The following is a 22,588-nucleotide window of genomic DNA, read 5'->3' on the forward strand; positions in this document are numbered from 1 at the left end:
AAAGTATTTAGTATGTCATGATAAAAATTTTAAAAATCTTTTGTTACTAAGAATATAACAATTATTATAATTTAATTATATATTTAGTATATGAATTATTGATATCTAACAATTACTAGTAATTATATATTGTATATATGTGATATAAGCTTAATTTTTTTGGACTCACTTTATTTAAATCAGGGTTGGCATGTCGGTCAATTGACCGGTCAAATTCGGTCAATTGACCGGAGGAGTATTTGACTGGTCAAATACTTTAAAATATTAATGGCGAATAAATATTTTGATATAATTAACTAGTATGCATTAAAAGCATGTTTATCAATCTTATTATTTTTTTATTAAAATATAAATATGAAATTTTTCTAAATATAGTAATATTTTTAGTTATTTTTTTGCCTAATCATTGCCGTTTCTCGCCTTCTTTATTTTTTTCAATTCATTTTTCTTAAAAAAAATAAAAATACCCGATTTATTATAATCGTAATATAATTTTTTCATTCTTATTTTTTAATAAATTTAAATTTTATTATATATTTAGCCGAGTATAAATTATATTAATTCTCATTTGTTTTACTTACACTTGCTATATTTGGTTTTTAAAATTAATTTTCATTTTAATTGTTCTGGTCAGATTTACGGAATATTATTCAATTCTGGTAAAAAGTTTATTATATTATATTTATAATATTAAGAAATTATTGGAATAATTGGTCGATAATTATAAAATAGTTAAGATTGATTAACTTTACAATAATCAAAATCATTTTTTGTTAAATTTTAATATATTAGGGATTATGGTCAAACCAAAGCATCATGTTTGGAAACATTTTCAAGAAGTACGCGATGGTAAATCAGTTAAAGCGGTGTGCAAGTTTTGCAAGATGTCCTATATCACCCACGTTGATAGAATGGTCAAACATTTATTAAGCAGCTGTACTATGTGCCCTGTTATAACTAAGGAAAAATTTTATTCAAATTCCAAAATATCAACCTCTACAAAAAATATCACAAATGTAATTTGTAATACTTCTAAGTCTAACTCTAATGAAGAATTGGGTGAAATTAGTGAGAATGATTATCAAATGAACAATATTTTGTCTTGTGACTCAGGAGAATTTGATTCCCTTATTTCTAATCAATCTACAAGCAAGGCGATTAAATATAAATCTCAATCTTGTATAACCGGTTTCATAGATAGAATTAATCCCAAAGAAAAAAATGAGCTGGATCAATTGTTTGCAAAGGCTGTATATGCGAGCAATTTACCTTTCCACATCACTGAAAATCCCTACATCCAAGAATTTTTTAAAATACGTCCTATTTACACATTACCCAGGAGAAGGCAGCTGGCTGGATATCTTCTAGACAAAACGTCAGGTGATATGGAGGTGAGAGTTGCAGATATAATAGATAAAGCTCCTTACTTATCAATTGTATCAGATGGCTGGAGCAACATTAGAAACGAGAGTATTATTAATTTTATGGTGATGACGCCTGTTCCAGTGTTCTACAAATTTCTAAATACTGAGGAAAATCGCCATACGGCAGATTATATTGCCCAGGAATTTAAAAATGTAATTCATGAATTGAATCCGGTAAAAGTATATTCTTTAGTTACTGATAATGCCGCTAACATGAAAGCAGCCTGGAGAATTCTAAAATCTGAATCTATTTATAATCATATACAATGTTATGGTTGTGCAGCGCATACATTGCAGTTATTCTTTCACGATTTTGAACGATTGGACGCCTTCAGTGACCATATTTCAATAATTAAAAAAATTGTTAAATTTTTCAAGAATAAACACATACCAGCTGCAGTATTTTCCCGTAATAAGAATCTTCATGGCATACCATCTACATTAAGTACAATTAGCCAAACAAGATGGGCATCGTCAATAAAATGTATGGAGCAAATTCAAATATGCAAGAAAGCTCTAAAAGCATCAGTTGTTGAAGAAGCTGTTTGTGATAATTGTCCCATAGAAATTACCAATAATATATTAAACGAAGAATTTTGGACGAAAAATTTAAAATTTTTAGCTATACTCCAACCTTTAGCTACCTCATTGTTGAAAGTGCAAGGGGATAAATGTACTTTGGCCCAGTTAAAAAACGAGATGCTTAATTTGGAAAAACACATAATACAATCATGCCATGATTCTATATTTTCTCTATCTCAAGAAAAAAAAATTAAGGTTATGTTTGAAAAGAGAAAAACTGATATAAATACATGTGCTCACAATGCTGCTTATTTATTGGACCCCCAATATCAAGGGGAGCATCTTACTAATACTGAATTTGATGAAGCATGTAATATAATACAAGAATTGGGTATTTTACAAGGTGGTGATAATCAAAATATTTTGAGTAATATAGTAAATTTCAGAAGCAAAAGCGGTATATTTAATAGCCATAATATGTGGAAAGTTGTAACTTCCATAAGAAACAATCAAATTTCGGCCTCAAGTTGGTGGAATGCATTTTGCCCACCTTGCCCATTAAGAGAAGTCGCTAATATTTTACTAACATTTCCTAGTTCGACTTCTTCTTCTGAAAGAAATTGGTCGGTTTGGGGCAATATTCACACGAAAAACAGAAATAGATTAAAGGCTTCTACAGCAGGAAAATTAGTAAGAGTGTATCATAATTTAAGATTGATTAAAAATATTAAAGAAAATAATGATATTGAATATGAATCGGAACAAGACTCTGCCACGGAGGGTGAAACATTGACTATAGAATGAATTAAAAAATATTATGATATTTATTATTATACATAGATTTATTATAATATTATATAAATGCAAAATAAAGTTAATATTGGTGTAAAAAACATTTATTTGAATTTGACCATATTTGACCGTATTTGACCATATTTGACCGGTCAAATATCGGTCAATTGACCGAATTGTATTTGACCGGTCAAATGCACAACCCTGATTTAAATAGTCTTAAATAACGCATTATGCACATTTTACATAAATGTAATAAAAATTGTATCTGTATCTAGATACGTTTTTATATGGTGATAAGTATTTAGATCCATTTGAAAAGTATCTTTAAACAACTATTAATTATATATAAATTTTTTATACTTTTCTTTGATCAATAATGATCAAGTCATAAAATCTCACAAGGAAATTATTTCTTGCCTTCAACTTGTATATATGATATGGCCAGTCCCTTCCTGGGACCTAAAATAAATTGTGTGATTTTTTTTTAAAAAATGACTCAGCATGTTACCCAATATAAATTTTTACCAGAAAAATTCCTGTACTGCACAATAAATTTAAAATCAAATAAGTATAAGTTTGTTTTTAGAATAATCAAAATTATTATTATAATGTAATCCAACTAAAGTAAAAAATGTAGTAATATTATATATTTATTTTTATATATTGTTTGCGGCTATAAGTTAATATAATAGAAAATTTACTTATTAACTTTCTTTTTGTTAAATAATAATATATATATGAAAAAACTATACGAAAAGCCACTTTTTGAATCATTAAGCTTTCCCTTTTATTTTATATAATTTAATTTTGGCTATTTGATTTACTAAATAAATCCTTTTTCACGTTTAATTATTATATCAAGCATTATAGTTGTACTCAGCTAATCCCTTCTAAATTACAACGAAGAAGAAGTCCTATACCATATAATAAAATTTAGATAGAACTATCCAATAAGCCATTCCCCCCTTCTCAATCAAATTTCTATAAGTTTGGGATCAGTAAATTTTTGTTAACAATTGCTATTCAAGTATCTTCTTAAATAAATATCAAATTACATGTTTTGTCATTATAATAAAAAAAAATAATTAAATATAATGAAATAATAAATTCATTGGTTAAAAAATATAAATTTTTATTTTAACAAATCATAAAAAGAAACTAGGAAAATAGTATAAAAACTTCAAATATTGACATCTGCCAAAAAAATTCTAAATATATTTTTATTACCCAATGGAATTTTGTAATATAAAGATATTATTATAGGTTCTTCCCAAGAAGCATTTTTATTCTTATATTCTGATCCATAACTAGAAATTTTTTCTTATGGAAAAATTGCCTATAAAATTTGACTAAAAAAATGCACCTTATATAAATAATTGCTGAACTACTAAATTAGTATATTTTTTAATTATAATTTAGGTAATATTCATGTCAATCTATGAAGTATATATATTTGTTAAAATTCACTTGTAAGTGAATCAAGGTGGCAATGTACTGTCTCTATTTTGTTAGTGAATTATGGGGGGATTTGATGGAAGCTCCTTAATCCCATCCCTAGTTATGATACACTATTTAGATTATTAATTTATTATCTTAAATTACATTGTCATAAATGCTTAATTAATTTTCTTTATAAGAGTTGCTCTACATTAAAATTAAAACTTGCATAAGTTAATTATTATTATTTTTTAATTGTTCTTTTATGAAATATAACTTGTTCCAAAAAAAATTGGTTTTAATATATATTGTACAAATCTTGAAAATCCTATTCATTAAGATATCATTTTATCACTTATTTAAATAAACAAAATAAGAATTTTATTTATCATAAAATAATTTTCTTCTACCCTATGAGCTTAAATATCTACTTTATTTGTAAAAATAAATATTATTTTTTTGATAACACTACATTATATAAAAATTATTATACAATTTCAATAAGATTTAATAAATGTATTATTGGATTTAGTTATATATATATAATGAATCTAAGCTATTTCACCACTTGTACATCTGACTAGATGGATATCTTTGTGCATAATGGGTTGTTTAATATGAATGGCATATAAATTTGTAGCTTAGATGTCTTAATTATTTTGGGAACCTTTTCAATCAATAATTTTGTGCTCTTCTGATATCTTATGATTTCTTTGAATACAACTGTTTCTGGGCTGTATTTATAGGGTTTCTTGATTCCTCCAGTAGCTGGGGCCGACTTCCAAGCAGCCTTGATAGGTAATTGCCTTTTCGAAGCCTTGCCATCATGGGGTTTCTTGAATCCTCCATTAGCTGGGGCCGACTTCCAAGCTGTTTGTTTAGTTATGACCATTGATTTTAGTTTTTTGACTCCTTCGTTAGATGGGGCCCACTTCCAGGCAGCCTTGGTAGCGAATTGTTTTCTGGGTGCTTTATTCCAAGTCGATTTACGATCTATATATTTTCTCCAGACCATTTATTTTTAATCAGTTTAACTTTAAATTTATATATTTTAATTTAAAAAGGGCCACTATTTATAAACTTTAAAAATTGGCGCGAAAATATAACTAGATAATGATAAATTACGAAACAATTGAGTGAATATTTAGTAATGATTTTGTTGGTAATTTTAGCTATATGAAAATGATTATAAATTGAATTTTTTAATATTTTGGGTAAAGATAGTAAATGGTTTATAATATATGAAGATGATGCATACATTGCTATATGAAATCACAAATGGCAATGCAATTGCTCTCATAAATTGCTTTAGTTAGAAGGTTTTATAAGGATCGCCATTTATCTCACCTAATTTTCTATCTCATAAGGTTATAGATTTTTAGAATTCCTTACAAAAACACCAAGAGTATTATTGGTGTTAAATTAGATAAATTACATTTACCATGTCCCCATATTTTTTTTTTCTAAAGTTAGGATAAAATGAACTAATCTGATGTATTCGCTCCGGCAGCGTCTACATGAGCGGGAGGGGTAGGAACAGTTTGCATCCTATTTTTTTGAGGGGGTAGGCTGCTTTAATGGGGGTATGATAAATTTTATGGAGGGTTATCTATTAAATTTTGAGATCAAATAGGACAAAATTTATTGCTGTAAAAATTAATACTTATTATAGAATTATTATAATACAATTCATCGACCAAATCTATATATTGCAAACAATCATACACATTGTTTTCCACATAAAACTTTCTGCTATCCTTTGTAATTTAATTTAAAAGGTTTAGATATTTTAGCAAGCTCATAATGCCATAATAATTATTCCATTGTAAATAATGAAGCTTTTAATTGAATTTATTATCTAAAAAAAAAATTCTTTATATTCACAAAATATCGATTGTTGGTAGTAGAGGTAGATTAATTTAAGTTATACTTTATTAATTCTCTGAAAAGTGTATCAATAAATTAAAAAGTGGAAATAATAAAAGACGCCTCCGAAGGCTGCGGGAATTTTTAGTTTTAGGGGGGTAGGCACAGGTTTTTGAAGGGGCTTTGCATCCAGTGAAAATCCTGTCATGTATACGCTGCGCTCCAGGTTGAAAAATAAATTCATGTGCAATTCCAAACAACTGGAAGATCAAGATATTAGACTAATATCATCAGGTGTTACTTGAGTAAAAGTTGGCCTCAGTGGCGTCGCTAAGAGGGAAAGCGCAGGGGCTCGAGCCCCCTTAAAAATTTGAATAGCCCCCTAAAATATTATTTTTTTAATGACTCCTTAATACCCCTTGAACTATAAATAAATTTTTTTAATTTCTCCTTGAACGATTTCCTTTATAATTCCATTGAGTAATATATAGATTTAATTTTATTATTTAAAAATTAATAAGACTATCTAAATTTTTATTAAATGAATACTATTTTAATTATTAGATTAGATTAATAAATATAAATTATATTTTCACTTTGTCAACTTGCAATCAAATTCTGTATTAAAAATAGAATATCAATAAACAGTAGAAGCGACTTTTATTATTTAAATTATTAGATAACCCTAATTAAATAAATATAATCATTTTAATTAGACGAGTTTAACATCACTAATCAACTATATTATTGATTTTTAAATTTAATTATGTCTCTTTCTAAAATTATTTTCAAGGTCCAAATCCAAATAAGTATAAGAGATTTATTTATAAAAAGTAAGTAGATATATAGTTTATAATCCTCTATTATATATAGTTATTTATAAAATATTAGGTAAAATGCCCCTTTTGCAGATGTATTTGACAGTTATATAATATATTACAGTTAATATTTTTATTATTTTACTAATAAATGCGTTTGATAATAAATATAAGTAACAATTTGCACTCATATATTTAACGCCATCTATTTATTAAAAATATTATTATAATTTAAGGTATTATTATTTATCCTACAATGGAGGTCATAAATTAGATATCTTTTCTTATATTTTTTTACGTGTTTTTAGGAAAGCTATTTTTTCTTCTTTGAAAAACAGTTCTGAATATACCTAAAACGAATTATTGGTTATTCGATATTCGACTCGATTCGTATTTTACGAATATCGAAAATTCGTATCGAATTCGAATAAGGAAAATATATTATTCGTCGAATAATTTTTTATCTATTTTTCGATCGAATTATTCGAGATTCGATTAAAATAATTATATTGAAAAATAATCACATATTAGTAGGAATTATTTGCAATTATTCCTATTTAATAAAATTTCCTAGTGGAATAATGAAGAAACATATTATATTTCTAAAATTGTTGTTAACGGCTGTTTTTATCCGAATAACTTCATAATATAAAATTAACTTCCGACAATTGTTTTATGATGGACGAAGAAAGTATTTATTTTTATATGCAATTTATAACACATATACAATTATAATAAACTAGTAGCCATCCCGTCAAAAATGACGGGCGAACCAGGTATTTCTCCGTTGTTTGATGATGGAGATATCATAAATTTTACTTTTTGCAAAACCTTTTTGTTTAAAAAATTTGTTGTTGGTATATTTGTCTTCTACATGATATGAATATTATATTGATTTTACTACATTATATATAAAAATACTATATATATATATATATATATGCTTCTATATTATCTTACTAATAAAATTTGTTTGTCTTTTATCCATAGTTAAATTTTACAAAATAAATTTAATATTCTATCTTTTTTAATTTATGGTTAAATAAAATTTTCGAATTGAATCGAATATTCGGCGAATCGAATCGGATAATCATTTTATTATTCTTACGAATACGAATAATGAATTATTCGATTTAAACAAATACGAATAATGAATTATTCGATTTAAACAAATACGAATAATAAATTATTCGATTTAAACAAATACGAATAATAAATTATTCGATTTAAACAAATACGAATAATGAATTATTCGATTTAAACAAATACGAATAATGAATTATTCGATTTAAACAAATACGAATAATGAATTATTCGATTTAAACAAATACGAATAATGAATTATTCGATTTAAACAAATACGAATAATGAATTATTCGATTTAAACGAATACGAATAATGATTCATATTTTTATAGGTATATTGAGTTAAATTTTTAATTTGAATATATTTTTGATATTATTACAAACCACTATTATTTTAAGATATAATATACCAACTAGACTAGAGATGGTGCGACAATAATATATAAAATTTTAATTTCTTTCATGATATCATTCTGGTTCTTATTTTTCTAATATGGCATCCTTGCCGTGTAAATAACTCATGGTTTCAATATATTTGCATAATTTCTTCTAAAGATTTATAGTGTTTTGTTTCATCAATTTATCTAACATAATAAATTCTGATATGGGTTACCATCACGAGCGTCATGGCTATGACTGTAAATTAACCAGCATCTATTATTTGTGTGGCTATGTAATTTAAGATTATTACTACAGCTGCTGAGAGCATATGATTGCATATTTTAGATAAGCAATAATGGTCAAATGTGTAGTCGTTTATATGTCATTAAAATTAGAAGATAATCTTTTATAAATTTAATCTCACAATAATTTTCTCGATTACTTATCTAGCTTTCATCATGTCAAAGAGGAAGCTCTAACCACCATGTAGTTTTATGCTTTAAATTGGTTGTTTATATTCTCTTCTTTTGATTTGGTAAGGCCTATAAATTTCTTCTTATAAGTCCATTCTAAAAACATTGTATAGTAAATAGATTTTGTATTAAAAAAATATTATTTTTAGATATGTTTAATTATTTATATGCTAGTTTATTTTGTATGCTAAATATAATAAATGTCAAAATATGAAATTCAGAATAATTGTTTAGAATTAGCAAATTTTAAAAAAGTATAATGGGGGCGAAGCCCCTCTCCATTAAAAAAAATTTTGTTGAGGCCCCTGAGATTGTAAAGGCTAGCGACGCCCCTGGTTGGCTTTATGGTATTTGTAATATTAGCCATGTTAAGGGTTTCTGAGATCATGTTATTGATGTTTATACGACTTGGAAAACGGAAAGAAATTTAGAAGTGACAGTTTAATTTTGGAATCTGAAAGTAATGATTGTCACTGATGGGGAAACAACTATGTTAATTCAAGGGAGATATTCTCACGATTATAATATTCAAAGTAAGTGACCAAGGTGTATCATTAGAATTTATAATCTATGGGGGCTAAAAATTTTTAAAATTATTTTCAAGGTTACCTTTTTTTAGCTAACATTATCAAAAATTACTTTTTTACATTTGGTATAGAGAATTCAAAATTTTGAGGGCTCTTCAAATTTTTTAGGGGGCTCGAGCCTCTGACCCGCCCCCCCCCCCATTATATTATAATATTTTTTTACATTATAAATGAGTTATTTAAAAAAAACTAATAAGTATATTATACATGCCAGTAACCAGGAATTTTCAGTTGGGGGTGGGGCTGTTTATTAGGAGGGGGGGCATCAGTGTTGTTAGAAGACATTTTTAAAAGTAGCGCGTTATCATTACCTATATACCGCTAGCGTTTTCAGAAAAATAGTGCGTTAGTAGTTTTTACGCCTTTAGAATTTTATTAAAAATATATTTACCTTTTTTTTTCCACAAATAAACATTATGACTTAAATATATAATTTAATTATTTATTTTGCAATTCAATAATAATAACATTTGAATACTCTCATCCTCAAGTCTAGAACGTCGATCAAAAATTATAAGCTATGACTATCGAGATTCGTTTTTGAAAAAAAATGATAAACGTTTTTGACGAACTTTGAACGTGATCCTTTTTTTGACGAACCGTTAGAATTTAACGTTCATTCAATTTTAAAAACACTTTTTATTTATTTGAAAAATTTAGTATTAATCTGAATTTTTTACTGAAAATTCTTATATTTTTTAATCAGCTGTATTTCCTTTTTCACATTTCAATTTCTTTAACATGCCATTATTATAGTTTATTAATTTGAATATTTTAATTTATTAGCATAAGCATAAGCATGGATATTATTATTTCAACTTCATCATCATCTGATTCTATCATTACAATGGTCCAAATATGATAAATATTTTACAGTAACATCCTATATTGAAGGAATTAATTCAATTCTTACCAAATGTAGAATGTGTCCAAAAAGTATTATCTCAGTTTCAAATCTCCTAGTTACAATTTACAACGGCATTTGATTGTAATATTAATTATTTTATATAATACTAAGTCGCCGGTTAATAATTTATTTAAGTAAAGATCATTAAATTTTATATATATTATATACCTAGATAGAAAATGGTTTGATAACATTTAAAATTTATTTAATGTCATTTCTTGAAATTATCATTTAATAACTATCATTTTAATCATGAATTTTATTTTTAAATTGTAGAACACAATTTGAAGTATAGATTTATATATTGTAAAAAATAATTAACTTTTATATTATATATAAATGTCATTTTTTTTCCAAAAAAATTACTTAAAACGAAGTAAAAAGTAAATTTTTAAACATTTTTATAAAAAATTAAATTTACAATTTGGAAATATTGGGTTTCATTCTTTATAAAAACATAATGTCGTTAAACGGCTTGAAGGCCAAATCAATATTTTAGCCAGAAAGATATTGTCTAAGGCTCGATATTTCGTTAATAAATGTCCAAACCTTTGTGTCGTCATCTATGAGCTAAATTTTTAGGCTTCCATAATATTTTTCTGAATAAAACACTGAGTTAGCCGTTCATAAAAATCGGCTCAAACCGAGCCGTTTAACAACACTAGTCTATAAACCAGATTCTGGAGTAAATCAATAAAACATGTTAAAAGATGAGGAATATTGTTAGCCTAAAAAAAATCTAATTTTTATTTTTTTTATCTCCATAGATGGTGGTGTTTTCTCATATATATTTAATCTATCCTAAAACGAATCGACTTCTAGTAATTCAAATCGAATAGTTTATCAAACCGGTTTGTTCGTTGACGAATAATAAATTATTTGATTCGAATAAAACCTTTATTCGACAAATCATTTGAGTAGTTCGAATTTGATCGAATATTTGAATTATTCGGAATGATTATAGTGTGAACAAATTGAACGTTTCGGCGTAGCGTTTTAAAAACGCAAATGCAGTTATGTTTAAATTGAAGCGTTAATTTTTTATTTTTTTTCATTATTTTTTTTTAAAATAAAATTTAAACGTCATTTCTACTGATGGCCTATCAATCTGACAGGTGCCGTGTGATTAGCAAAGAATATATATATATATATATTAAATGTTTGGGAAAAGTTCTTAGTTGAAATTAAATCTTCTGTAGAAAAAAATGGCGAGTCTCATAAAAACGCAAACAACAAGAAAAAAACAACTATTTACCTCAAAAATTGACTCGGCATCAAGAATTTAATTTAATATACATTATAAATCGGTTAAAAACTTGATCGCATATCAAATATCAACCAATTATAATGATTCTTTTTTTGTTAAAACATTTATATGTGCAAATAAAAAAAATTTGTAATATATATTTTAATTATTCGTACAAATACGAATAGTAAATTATTGGATTCGTTTAAACGAATAGTAGTTTATTGGATTCGTTTAAACGAATAGTAAATTATTCGATTCATTTAAACGAATAGTAAATTATGCGATTCATTTAAACGAATAGTAAATTATTCGTACAAATACGAATAGTAAATTATTGGATTCGATTCATTTAAACGAATAATAAATTATTCGACTCGTTTAAACGAAAAAATGAATCGAATAAGAATAATGCGCTACTATGCTTAATCCACGCACATATTTAGAGCTCTAATCTCTAGTGAGGATAGATTGAATAAACTAATAGATGGTGTCCGAGAATATTTAAATCAATGGCCAATACTATATAAAATTTGTAAAAAATAAAAATGTAGTTAAAATATTTTCACCAAGAAAGTCAGAAAGATCTTTTAAAGATACTAATGTTAGACAAAAAAAATCCTTGAATATATTGCAAAAAAAATAAATAATCATACATATAAGATTGAGTGTAACAATGAATGGTACACCTGGCATTAATAATTTAAATTTAAAAATAAAACAAAATAAGAAACGTTTGGATAATGTTTTTGCTTATCAAATAATCTTAAATCGTGGGTAACGCAGATCCTAAAAAGAATGTTTTTTTGGTGATAATATAGAAATTATTATGATCTTCAATTTATTTGGTGGAGCAGCTTCTTCGGCTTAAGTAGTGGAAAAAAATATTTTCCTCTTTTGGCCTAGTCTAATCCAAATATAGAAACGAGCATAAAAGCTGGAAAATAATTTTTTGATTTTAAATATTTTATTGACAAAATCTTATAATTTAAGATTTGTTACGAAATTTAGGTTTTAAAAATAATAATAGTTATTTTGGAGTATAATATTGTTTGTTAAAGTTACAAATAAAAAATCAAATAAATTGATGAAAAAAAAACCTAATATTAAAATAACTCTTTCTTAAGCATGGGAAAGACCACTAAAATGATGCACTTATTCAAACAGCTAAAATAAGTATAAATAATATTTAAAAAGTATTGTAGTAAAATATGTACCAATTTGTATTTAATTATTTTTGATAATTATTATATTTAGTTTATATAAAAAAAATTCATGATGGGATAGATTATAGAAACTCAGAGATAGTCATTAAATTTATAATACTTTTATATTTTGTTGTATTTTTTTATATTATATCATTTAATAAATGAGAGAGTTAAGTTAATAGAAATTTGATAAATGAATCTAAACTACACTCAACAAAAAAAATTGGGATAGGTTCTATATCGCTAAAAATTGGAAACTTGGCTTATATCTTCTAGAAAATTTTTAAAGTAAATTAATATTAATAAATACTAGGGGATTAAATACTTGTATTTAAATTAGAAATTTTAAAAAAAATCGATAAAATGGAATAAATATCATCCAAATTCCCAATTTGATTCCCCCAAAACTGGGATTTTGGATGATATTCTTCCATTTTAGCAATTTTTTTTTAAATTTCCAATTTAAATACAGGTGTTTAGTCCCCTAGTATCTATTAATATTAATTTCAAATTTACTTTAAAAATTTTCTAAGAGATATAGCCAGGTTCCCAATTTTTAGCGATTTTTGTTAGCAATTTAATACGTGAACCAAAAAATTAGTAAAAAAATGATATTTGGGGAAAGCTAATAGAATAAAATGTGGATCTAGTAATAAAAGATCAAGAACTATGTTACTAAAATATACTACTATAATTATTTTACAAAATTTATTAAATAAAATAAACATGAGCCTAAAGCATTTATGAGAATTTATTACATGAAAATATAGTCAGGAAGAATGCATGCACAATGCTGTAATAATATCTAAAATCGTTTTTTTACAAAAAATTGGTAAAAAATATTATCTAAAAATGACATTAAAAAATATTTGACTATAAAAAAAATGCTAAATTACAAGTCATTTAAATATCATTCTCAGCATATCCTCACCAAGCCAAATAATTGAAATCTTCATTGCCAAATACTTTAAAATAGGCAAAAATTGTGAAAAATATAAGGATATTTCCAACAAGTGTAAGACCACAAGCGCCCCATTTTATCTTTTTAAAAAATCATAGAAACAAATAAGCATTAAAATCATCTAGCAACATAATATTACAAAAAATTTTAAATTATATTTATAACAAATTATCAAACAAACACTTACCACAGGGTTAAGAATAGGGGATCCAGCTAACACAAGAGGTAATGCAAATGATGAAACAATAGAGCCTGCTAGCAAAAACCAGCAAACTTCATGGAATATATTTGATGTTCCAGATCCAGTAAATAAATCATCAGAATTGCGTTGTGTTAATATATATAACAAGAAAGTTAAGGTGTGAAATAATAAGACAAATAAAGGATACCAATTGCTATTTAAAAAAGGAAATGATAATTCCTATAAATATTTATCACTTAAATTGCTGCAAAGCACAGGCAAGTATTATAAATGTCAAACCAATAGATCCAAAAAACGCCAAAAGTATTAAACTATAATATAATAGTTATTTATTATTTAAAATATATAATTACACTATGGTTCCGATAGTAAATGTTAAAATCAGCGAATATTCTAATTAAATATATTATAATCTTAATTTACCTTTAATACTAGCCATAAATTCTCATAATAATTATCGCAATCATAAGGCGTTAATGCTCATTTTGTCACATATAAAAAATAAAAAAAAGTGTAGTTATTTGGGTAAAATAATTTACAATTGTGGTCTACAGAATTTATTAATAAATTGCAAATATAAATTAATAAGCCCTTTTATTAGAATTTTATTATTTTTATTGTAAAGTAATATTTTAATAATATTATTTTAAAGAATTTTACAAAGCTAGGTTATATAAATATATAAATATTAAAGAATAATCTTATTTATTATGAACAAATTTATATAGAAAGATATTTAACGTCATTATATATTTGAGATATTTTTTACTTATAAGATTATTTTCTTTTTGAATTCAAAAGATTTTCAATAAGGTAGATCTTGATATTTAAAAATATATATTTTTAAAAAAATGTTTAAAGAGAAAACGTAAACAAAAAAAATTTGATAGGTAGGTATTTTTATCACGAATTTATTAATATAGATTACACTCACACGGTCCATCTTAATAACCATTTCATTCTAAGCTCTTTCCGTTGCCGCGGACATATTTAGGACAAACTGAAACGTCAGGGGTTTTTTGTTCCTATCCAATGCTAACGGATATTTAGCCCCAAGTTCAATTTCGAAACCCAGCAGATCTATACACGCAACCAACTGAACTCTTAACCGGCCGCCAACTTTTGTCTGCGTAAAATAACATGCTTTTGTAGTTATTTTGATCTTATTGGCGAACTCTCCAATTGGTTCATTGTCATTCCAAATTAACCTTATAAAGTTTAATCGACTGTCAAAGATGGTTTTATTCTGCTCATAAATATGTAGTGAGACACTTCTTATCTTTGTTGGAATAGTTTCAGGAAATAAATATTTTTCGATTATGTCAATGCCCACAAGGCCAAAATTTATCATGAACAGGTCCTTATTTTATTTCTCGGTCGGTGTTCAGTTTTTTAATTTCATTTTGCATCCCATAACTGAAATCAACGCTCGATGGACCTATTTACATTTTTCGATCTTATCTATATATATGTCAGTATTGGTTTTGGCTTGAGGCACTATTTTTAACAATTGATAAACTATTTTATTACTTGTTTTAATTGGAATTCCTGAATTCTTTAAGGGTTTAATCAATGGTTAAGAATCTTTATTTATATTTAAAATTTAATTAATAAGTTTGTTATGTTTTTTATAGAGGAGCTTTAACCATCCTAACGTGTTTCAAAAAAAAATACACGATGCTTTCATCAATGAGTTGTTTTGATGAGGTTAGACGAATGAACATAAGACAAGTAAAATTAGCTTTAATTTGACTATGATTATTCCTAAATAGATTATTTATCAAATACTAAATTTTGGGACAATTGTATCTTCAGCGTTGATGATATGGAAAGGCCTAATGGTTTTAACTGGAAGTGAAAGCCCTATAGTTGTTGTTTTAAGGTTTGATTTAAGTTTTTAGTTAGTGTTTCATTACATTTTATTAGTGGGTCTATGGAGCCAGCATTTCATCGAGGTGATCTACTCTTTTTAACTCACGACAAAGATAAACCAATAAGAGTTGGTGACATAACAGTATTTAGGATTGAAGGTAGAGAGATACCAATTGTTCATAGATGCATTAAAGTCCATGAAAAGTATTTTTATAAATAAGAATAATTGTTTATATTATCAGTTAATGATTTGCTTCAAAAAAACATGTAAGGATTTAAAACTTATCAAATCTTAATCAGAAATAGATTTATGTTTTAGACAGAAATAAATAGCCATTGAGGAGATATATAAGGGCTTTTATTGAGATTAGGAAATAATTAAATATAGATATTAAAAATCTGGTGGCCAGAAAATTTTTATAAAAATAATATAGCAGGCCAGGGTAGATGTTTTGCAAATTTTATAGGCAAGGCCTGGTAAATTTAAAAAAATATATATAACTGATTGGGCATAGCAACTTATGTAAAAATTATTAATTAGTCTAAGCAGGCCAGGATTTGTAGATCTCTAATTAATACGCAACTTGTGTAAAAATTCTTAATTGGTCAAAGCAGGCCAGGATTTGCACATCTCTAATTAATACACATTTTAAATAAATTTTCAATTAATATATTAATTTTTTTAGATAAATCACAATAAATAGTTAACATTTTTTTATTAATCTAAGTTTAAAAGATCCTATAATAATAATTTAAATTGTCTATAAGATTTTGATTCAATAAAAATATAGGACATATTTTAACATTTTTTAGTCTCATAATTATTTCTGCCTTACCTGGCCTATAAAATAATTTTGGCACAAATCATCTATTCCAGAAAAATGCTATGAAGGAATCGGACATAGAATAATTAATTGTGAAATGATAGCCTGGCCTAGAAAATATTTATCACCCTACTTCTTTACCTGGCCTAAAAATAATTTTTCATGGCCTACATGTTAGGCTGGCCTCAACTGTAAGATATATACAATTGATAATATCTTTTCACTTTTAATCATGATTTTATGAAACTACATAGAGCAAATGGAACTTTGAAATTTTTGACTAAAGGTGATAACAATCAGGTAGATGATAGGGGGTTATATGCACCTGGTCAACTTTGGTTAATGCAGAAAGATGTTATTGGCCGAGCCAAAGGGTATGTTTATATTAACAAATTAAAATATGTTGATTACTTTATCCATTTTTTTAAATATTAAATCTTATTTCGCATTACTTTAAATATTCTTGATAAAAAATTATTTATAGAGAAATATTACATCCCTTAAAATAGAAAATAACAATTTAAACAACCTCACTTTCATTCCCATAATGATACTTGAGTTAATAGTTATTTTTGAAATTTCAAATTAAATATATATATATATATTTTATTTTTTTAACAATTAAAAACTACTAGATTTGCACCTTATATTGGCATGGTTACAATATGGATGAATGATTACCCACAGCTTAAGGTAAGAATGAGATTGATAACATGATAATCTTTTTTATTTATATAAATAAGATTTATATATACCAGAGACCTGGATCTCCTGTTACACCCGTGCTGGGCCTGAATTTTTTTTAAAAGAAAATACCCAGGCTGGGGTCTTATATGTCAAAACCTAATATTTTATATTGCCATTATAGCTATAAAAATATTTTTAAAAATATCCATGCGTGGCCTAAAAATATAAAACGGTCTGTGGCCAAAAAAAATCCGACTTGGGCTGACCCAAAGATATTTTTAACAAAAAGCCAGCCCGTGAAAATGGTTCCTCTACTGGTCTCTGATATGTGCTTAGTAAATGATACAATTATTTTTTTTTAACCCTAATTTATATTCAAACATGATGATTACGGGAGCACAAATCCGATATTTATCCCAAATGGCCTTCATACCACCAACACATTCATTATTTTATATAATGTAAAAACCTATATAAAAATTTTTTTAAAAGCATTTTAGCCAGAACATTCACTAATCCCCCATTTTTAAGATCAAATAAAAAAGAGTTGAGCTTTTATTAAATTTTAAAAATATGTCTTACCTCCAAATTAACTTGTAGATAAAGGCTTGTATTTATAAAATTAGTATAATTAATCGGCTCGTTTTGAGCCGATTTTTAAAAACGGCTAACTCAATATTACATCCAGAAAAATATTACGCAAGCCTGAAGATTTTGCTCGTAGAAGGAACAAAGGTCTAGACATATACTCTCGAAATCTCGAGGTTTAGGCAATCTTTTTCTGCCGAAAATATTGATTCTTTCGTTCTTCTCCTTCCTTCCTTCCTTCCTTCCTTCCTTCCTTCCTTCCTTCCTTCCTTCCTTCCTTCCTTCCTTCCTTACTTCCTTCCTTACCTTCCTTCCTACCTTCCATCCTTCCCTTCTCTAACCGTTTTTAAAAATAGGCTCAAAACGAGCCGTTTAACATCACCGTTAAAATATCTTTTTTTATACGTTATAGAAAAACAATAATATTTCTCCAAAAGCTTAAATAAATTTTTTTTTGAATTAAATAGATTTTTTTTTCCATTAGGGCATTGCAAATAACACATTTGCGAAAGTATCTTTATCTGTTAAGAATAAATTGAAATTTTTCCATATTTCTGACTAGGGATGTACCGATATTTTTTATCGGATCGTATCGGGCCGATATTTCACCTATTATAAAATATCGGTTATCGGTCAATATTATAAAATTTGCCGATCCGATCCTATTTGATATAAAATGGCGTTTATAACAAAAATAAAATGTTAAAATTTTTTTAATAATAATATTAATTAATAAACATTCTGCCATATTGTTATTTTTTTGCGCATTCTGTTTATAAAAGTGTGCGAAATCTGTTTTTAGTGAAACTATTGACATTGACAGTTACCATCGCCGCATGCTGATTTCTGATAAATTGGAAATTTTGATATTTCTAAAAAGAAATCTTCTATATATTAATGTTAAATATTATTTTAAATATTTTTTAAATTTCATAATATATTTGTTTATTACTTGTTGTTACTTATTATATAAAAGTGATTTAACAATAAAAATATTTTATATACTTTTAAAATTGCAATAGAATTGAATATAAACTATAACTGATCATTATAATATATTTAAATGACATAAGTTATGGTATAATTAAATTATAGATGTTATACTGATAAAAAGTATATTACAAAATTAAAACCATTAGTATCTTTACAAAATACAAAATTAGATATAATATCGGATCGGTTATCGGCCGATATCAATTTAAAGTCTGGAATATCGGATCGGATCGGCCTCCAAAAAGTGGTATCGGTACACCCCTATTTCTGACATAATAAAAAATAAAAATTTAAAGTTGTTTTTTGATAAGAATATTATTACAACATCCAAAGTTACATACCAAAGTTTTTAATATAAACTCCCATGATTTTTATAAATTTTTATATATAAATTCTTTCTTAATAAAAAAAAAACCCCCCAGAGACCTGCAGAGATACCATTTGTACGGCCCAACCTGGCTCGGATTTTTTTCTCACGGCCCGGCTTGAGGTTTTTTCAGACCTGGCTTGGGGTTTTTTCAGGCCTGGCTCGGATTTTTTTAAAAATATATTTTATTTATTTTTGATATTTACAGCTAATAATGGCGATTTCAAATATTTGGTTTTAAAATATATGGCCTGGCCCAGATATCTTTTTTAAAAAAAGTTTTAGGCTCGGCCAGGGTAAATTTAAAAAAATATTAAAATATGGCTCAGAAGTGGCGTCTTCTCGTGCTTGGGCTAATTTTCGAAAAAAAACTTCTAGAAAAAAAATAAATTTTTAAATATAAATATTAAAATTGCCTAGTAAAAAAAAAATTTATTTGATACGGCTTGAAATCATTAAAAATTATTTTTCGAAGATGTTTTTTGAACTGATACAAAAATAATATTTGTATTTAGTATTTTAAAATTACGAGTATTCACATTAGTGCCAAACCCTGTGCCTTCCATCGCACTTTCTTTATGTCAAGTTATGAAGACTTATTATGTTAAAGGAAAAATTAGTTGCATAATAAAATAAAAAATATTTTACCTTTTATATTATTAAAATATATCAGCCAATTTGATTTTTTAAAAAAAAATTGTCTAACAGTGCGCATGCGTTGCAAGCGCAACTAATGCATTTCAAATTGCCTCGTGAAAATTGGTAAAATTACCGTTTGGCGTTAGAAATCATTTAAAAAACGTAAATAGGTTTGTTTTCACTACTTTTTTCTTTTGTAATATTATATAAAAATGTAATCTAAATAAACTTACTTATAATCCTTAAAAAAGGAATATTTAGAAAATTAAAGAAATAAGAAGGCAGACGATAATATAATTTTCAAAGACAAATCCCTTTTATTTTTGTTTAGAACTTATTTAAAATTTTTAATCGACGGATATTAATTTAAAAAAACAACCTCCATTTAAACAAGGGACGCGTTACCTTTTTTTACTTATAAATTAGGGCAAAGCGTAAACGCTCAATTTGTGTGCACTATAATGGACATGTTTTATATGGTGCAACCCTGAAAATATCAGTTTGAAATTCTCTAGAATCATCAAATATTTTTGATCTCCAAATATTTTTTTTGTTGAGAATTATTCAAACTCTGCAAAATATATTTTTATTTTAGTACGTTTTGCTAGGCACCTTAGGGCTTTTCGTTTTGATACACCGCGAATGAATCAGATGTTAGATGACTGACGTGTTGCGTGATACGTAATCGATGTGTTATGATGTACTTAATTTGAAAAATTTTTATTCTTAATTTATTAAAGTTGTAATTTTATTTTTATACACAATAAATAATTTTGCGAACATGTTGGCTCCAGTAAATAATTTGAGTTACATTTTACAAACATTATATCATGATGTTTATAACGTTACTTATTATAGTCATGTATATAATTTAATTTTACTATAAAATAAAAGTATTATATATATATATATAGTAGCACATGTCTGGTCTTATACAATTTTTTGGGTTCAGATTTGACTTGAATATTTTGTCTTGCCAATTTAATATAACTTGTTTCAAAGATTTTTTTGGTCCAATCCAAACTCATTTTAGAAATAGGTCTGAGTATAACCTGATCCAAAAAAAATGGCTTGGGTGCTTTTTTAGAATACCTTTAAATAACATGGGAATTAGAAATCAGTCTAATCTCGTCCTTGGAATTTTTAAAATGTTTTTTTTTTGGTTCAGTTTGTGAATTATTTTTCCTGGCTTTTATGAAGGAAAAATACAACGTTTCTTATTTCTAAGCTAATTCAAAAGATATAGGTTCAGTCAGCTCTTTTGTGCGAATTACCCAGGTTTGAAATTTTATTTTGCTCAGCCTGGATCCCGACCCTCTATCTATTAAGAAGACAAAATAATATAAAATTTCGTATTCTTTTCTTATGTTACCAACATTTCTATGATTTTTACAAAAGCTACGATTTTTTTTTTAGAAAAATAAATATCATTTTTTTTTGCCAGCGTTGTGAACTCCCTCATTCTAAAAGGGTTCGTGAAATATCTTTTAACCGAGTTAGGGTTCATGTGGGCCCAGGGTTCGCAGTAAAATATCTAGGGTTAGGGTTCACAGCCAGGTTTTTTAATACAAATAATTCAATCATAAATGAAACTTTAAATATGGTTATTCAAGGCTTATCATTTAACAAAAAATTGTTCTTATAAAAATTGAATGAAATTTTATTCCCTAAAAATATTTAAATTTAAAAATCTTAGTGACCAGCGTCTACAGAACAGAAACTTTATTGGAGACAGGCCACCCCACTCAAAAACCTCTACCTACCTCTATAAATATTCCGCCCCCTTCGGCCGCGATATTTCCACTTAGTAATTATCAATTTTATAATTGCAATTTCTCAACGTCTTACATGAGCATAGTGGAATGTAGTGTCGATAAAAAGTTTGGTTTTGCCACTCTGAAATCGATTTCGAGTCGTAAAATTATGACTATATGAGCCGCTCAATGAATCGCATAAGCCGGTTTCAAAGTCGCCTCTATACACCATTTTCAAAATTCAGACAATCATTTAAGTTCACTATTTTTTGTTTTCCTTATTCAGATCCCTTTTATTTTGTTTCTTTATTGGAATCAAATAAACCATTTGTCCAAATAATATTATTCATATAAATTCCGATAACAACATCATAATCAATAATATAAATCCATAACACCGGCCATCATTCTAGAACTTCATTCTATCTCCGAAAACCACGTAATCCGGATTGATGATTCTTAGGTATCCATCCCCGTATTCGGTAGCTAATCACTACAGAAGGAAAAAGGAAAATTTCTTTTAATCACTTTTGTAATTCTTTACTTGCAAAATTTTATTATATTCTGCAATCGCAAATATAAAATAATATAATGTAGACAAATATTTTATATATAAAAAAAAATTATCTATTACTTACCAAATGTCTTTTATTGTTTTACTTAATATTTATATGCTAGTATTAGTGTAAATGCATAATAAATGATAATATAGGATATTTTGAATACTAATTCAGAGTTTGCAAATTTCAATATAAGCTCGGGAAAAATCGTGTCAAAGGCCAGTATAAAATGGAGAATTGGGACATGTTATTATTAATAATATATTATTTAGCTATCAAATTTATACCTTTAACGTACACACATTGCGTTTATTAAAAAAAATTAAATATGATTAAAAATATGTCTAATCTGGATATTTATATAATATTCGTAATTTAAATAAGCCAAACTT

At 26.3% G+C, this 22,588-nt stretch overlaps 3 protein-coding genes across 3 annotated transcripts; 2 read left to right on the forward strand and 1 right to left on the reverse strand.

Annotated features, from left to right (window-relative positions):
* The first annotated feature begins 1,085 nt into the window (after positions 1-1,085).
* On the forward strand, positions 1,086-2,750 carry LOC135928858 (uncharacterized). The gene has a single exon (XM_065465322.1). The coding sequence runs from the start codon at positions 1,086-1,088 to the stop codon at positions 2,748-2,750; it is 1,665 nt and encodes a 554-aa protein (XP_065321394.1).
* Positions 2,751-13,484: 10,734 nt separating this feature from the next.
* LOC135928860 (leptin receptor gene-related protein-like) lies at positions 13,485-15,263 on the reverse strand. The gene is made up of 4 exons (XM_065465323.1): positions 14,914-15,263; positions 14,149-14,223; positions 13,898-14,105; positions 13,485-13,790 (listed from the first exon to the last, which is right to left on the reverse strand). The coding sequence occupies exons 1-4, from the start codon at positions 15,261-15,263 to the stop codon at positions 13,677-13,679; spliced, it is 747 nt and encodes a 248-aa protein (XP_065321395.1). The 3' UTR covers positions 13,485-13,676.
* A 295-nt stretch (positions 15,264-15,558) lies between these two features.
* Positions 15,559-20,694, forward strand: LOC135927794 (signal peptidase complex catalytic subunit SEC11A-like). The gene is made up of 6 exons (XM_065463982.1): positions 15,559-15,643; positions 15,685-15,794; positions 15,839-15,988; positions 16,863-16,982; positions 17,244-17,301; positions 20,478-20,694. The coding sequence occupies exons 1-6, from the start codon at positions 15,590-15,592 to the stop codon at positions 20,526-20,528; spliced, it is 543 nt and encodes a 180-aa protein (XP_065320054.1). The 5' UTR covers positions 15,559-15,589; the 3' UTR covers positions 20,529-20,694.
* The last annotated feature ends 1,894 nt before the right edge of the window (positions 20,695-22,588 follow it).

The sequence above is a fragment of the Gordionus sp. m RMFG-2023 genome, chromosome 4 (assembly GCF_954871325.1).
Source record: "Gordionus sp. m RMFG-2023 chromosome 4, tfGorSpeb1-WG-v2, whole genome shotgun sequence".
Lineage (NCBI taxonomy): Eukaryota > Metazoa > Nematomorpha > Gordioida > Chordodea > Parachordodidae > Gordionus > Gordionus sp. m RMFG-2023.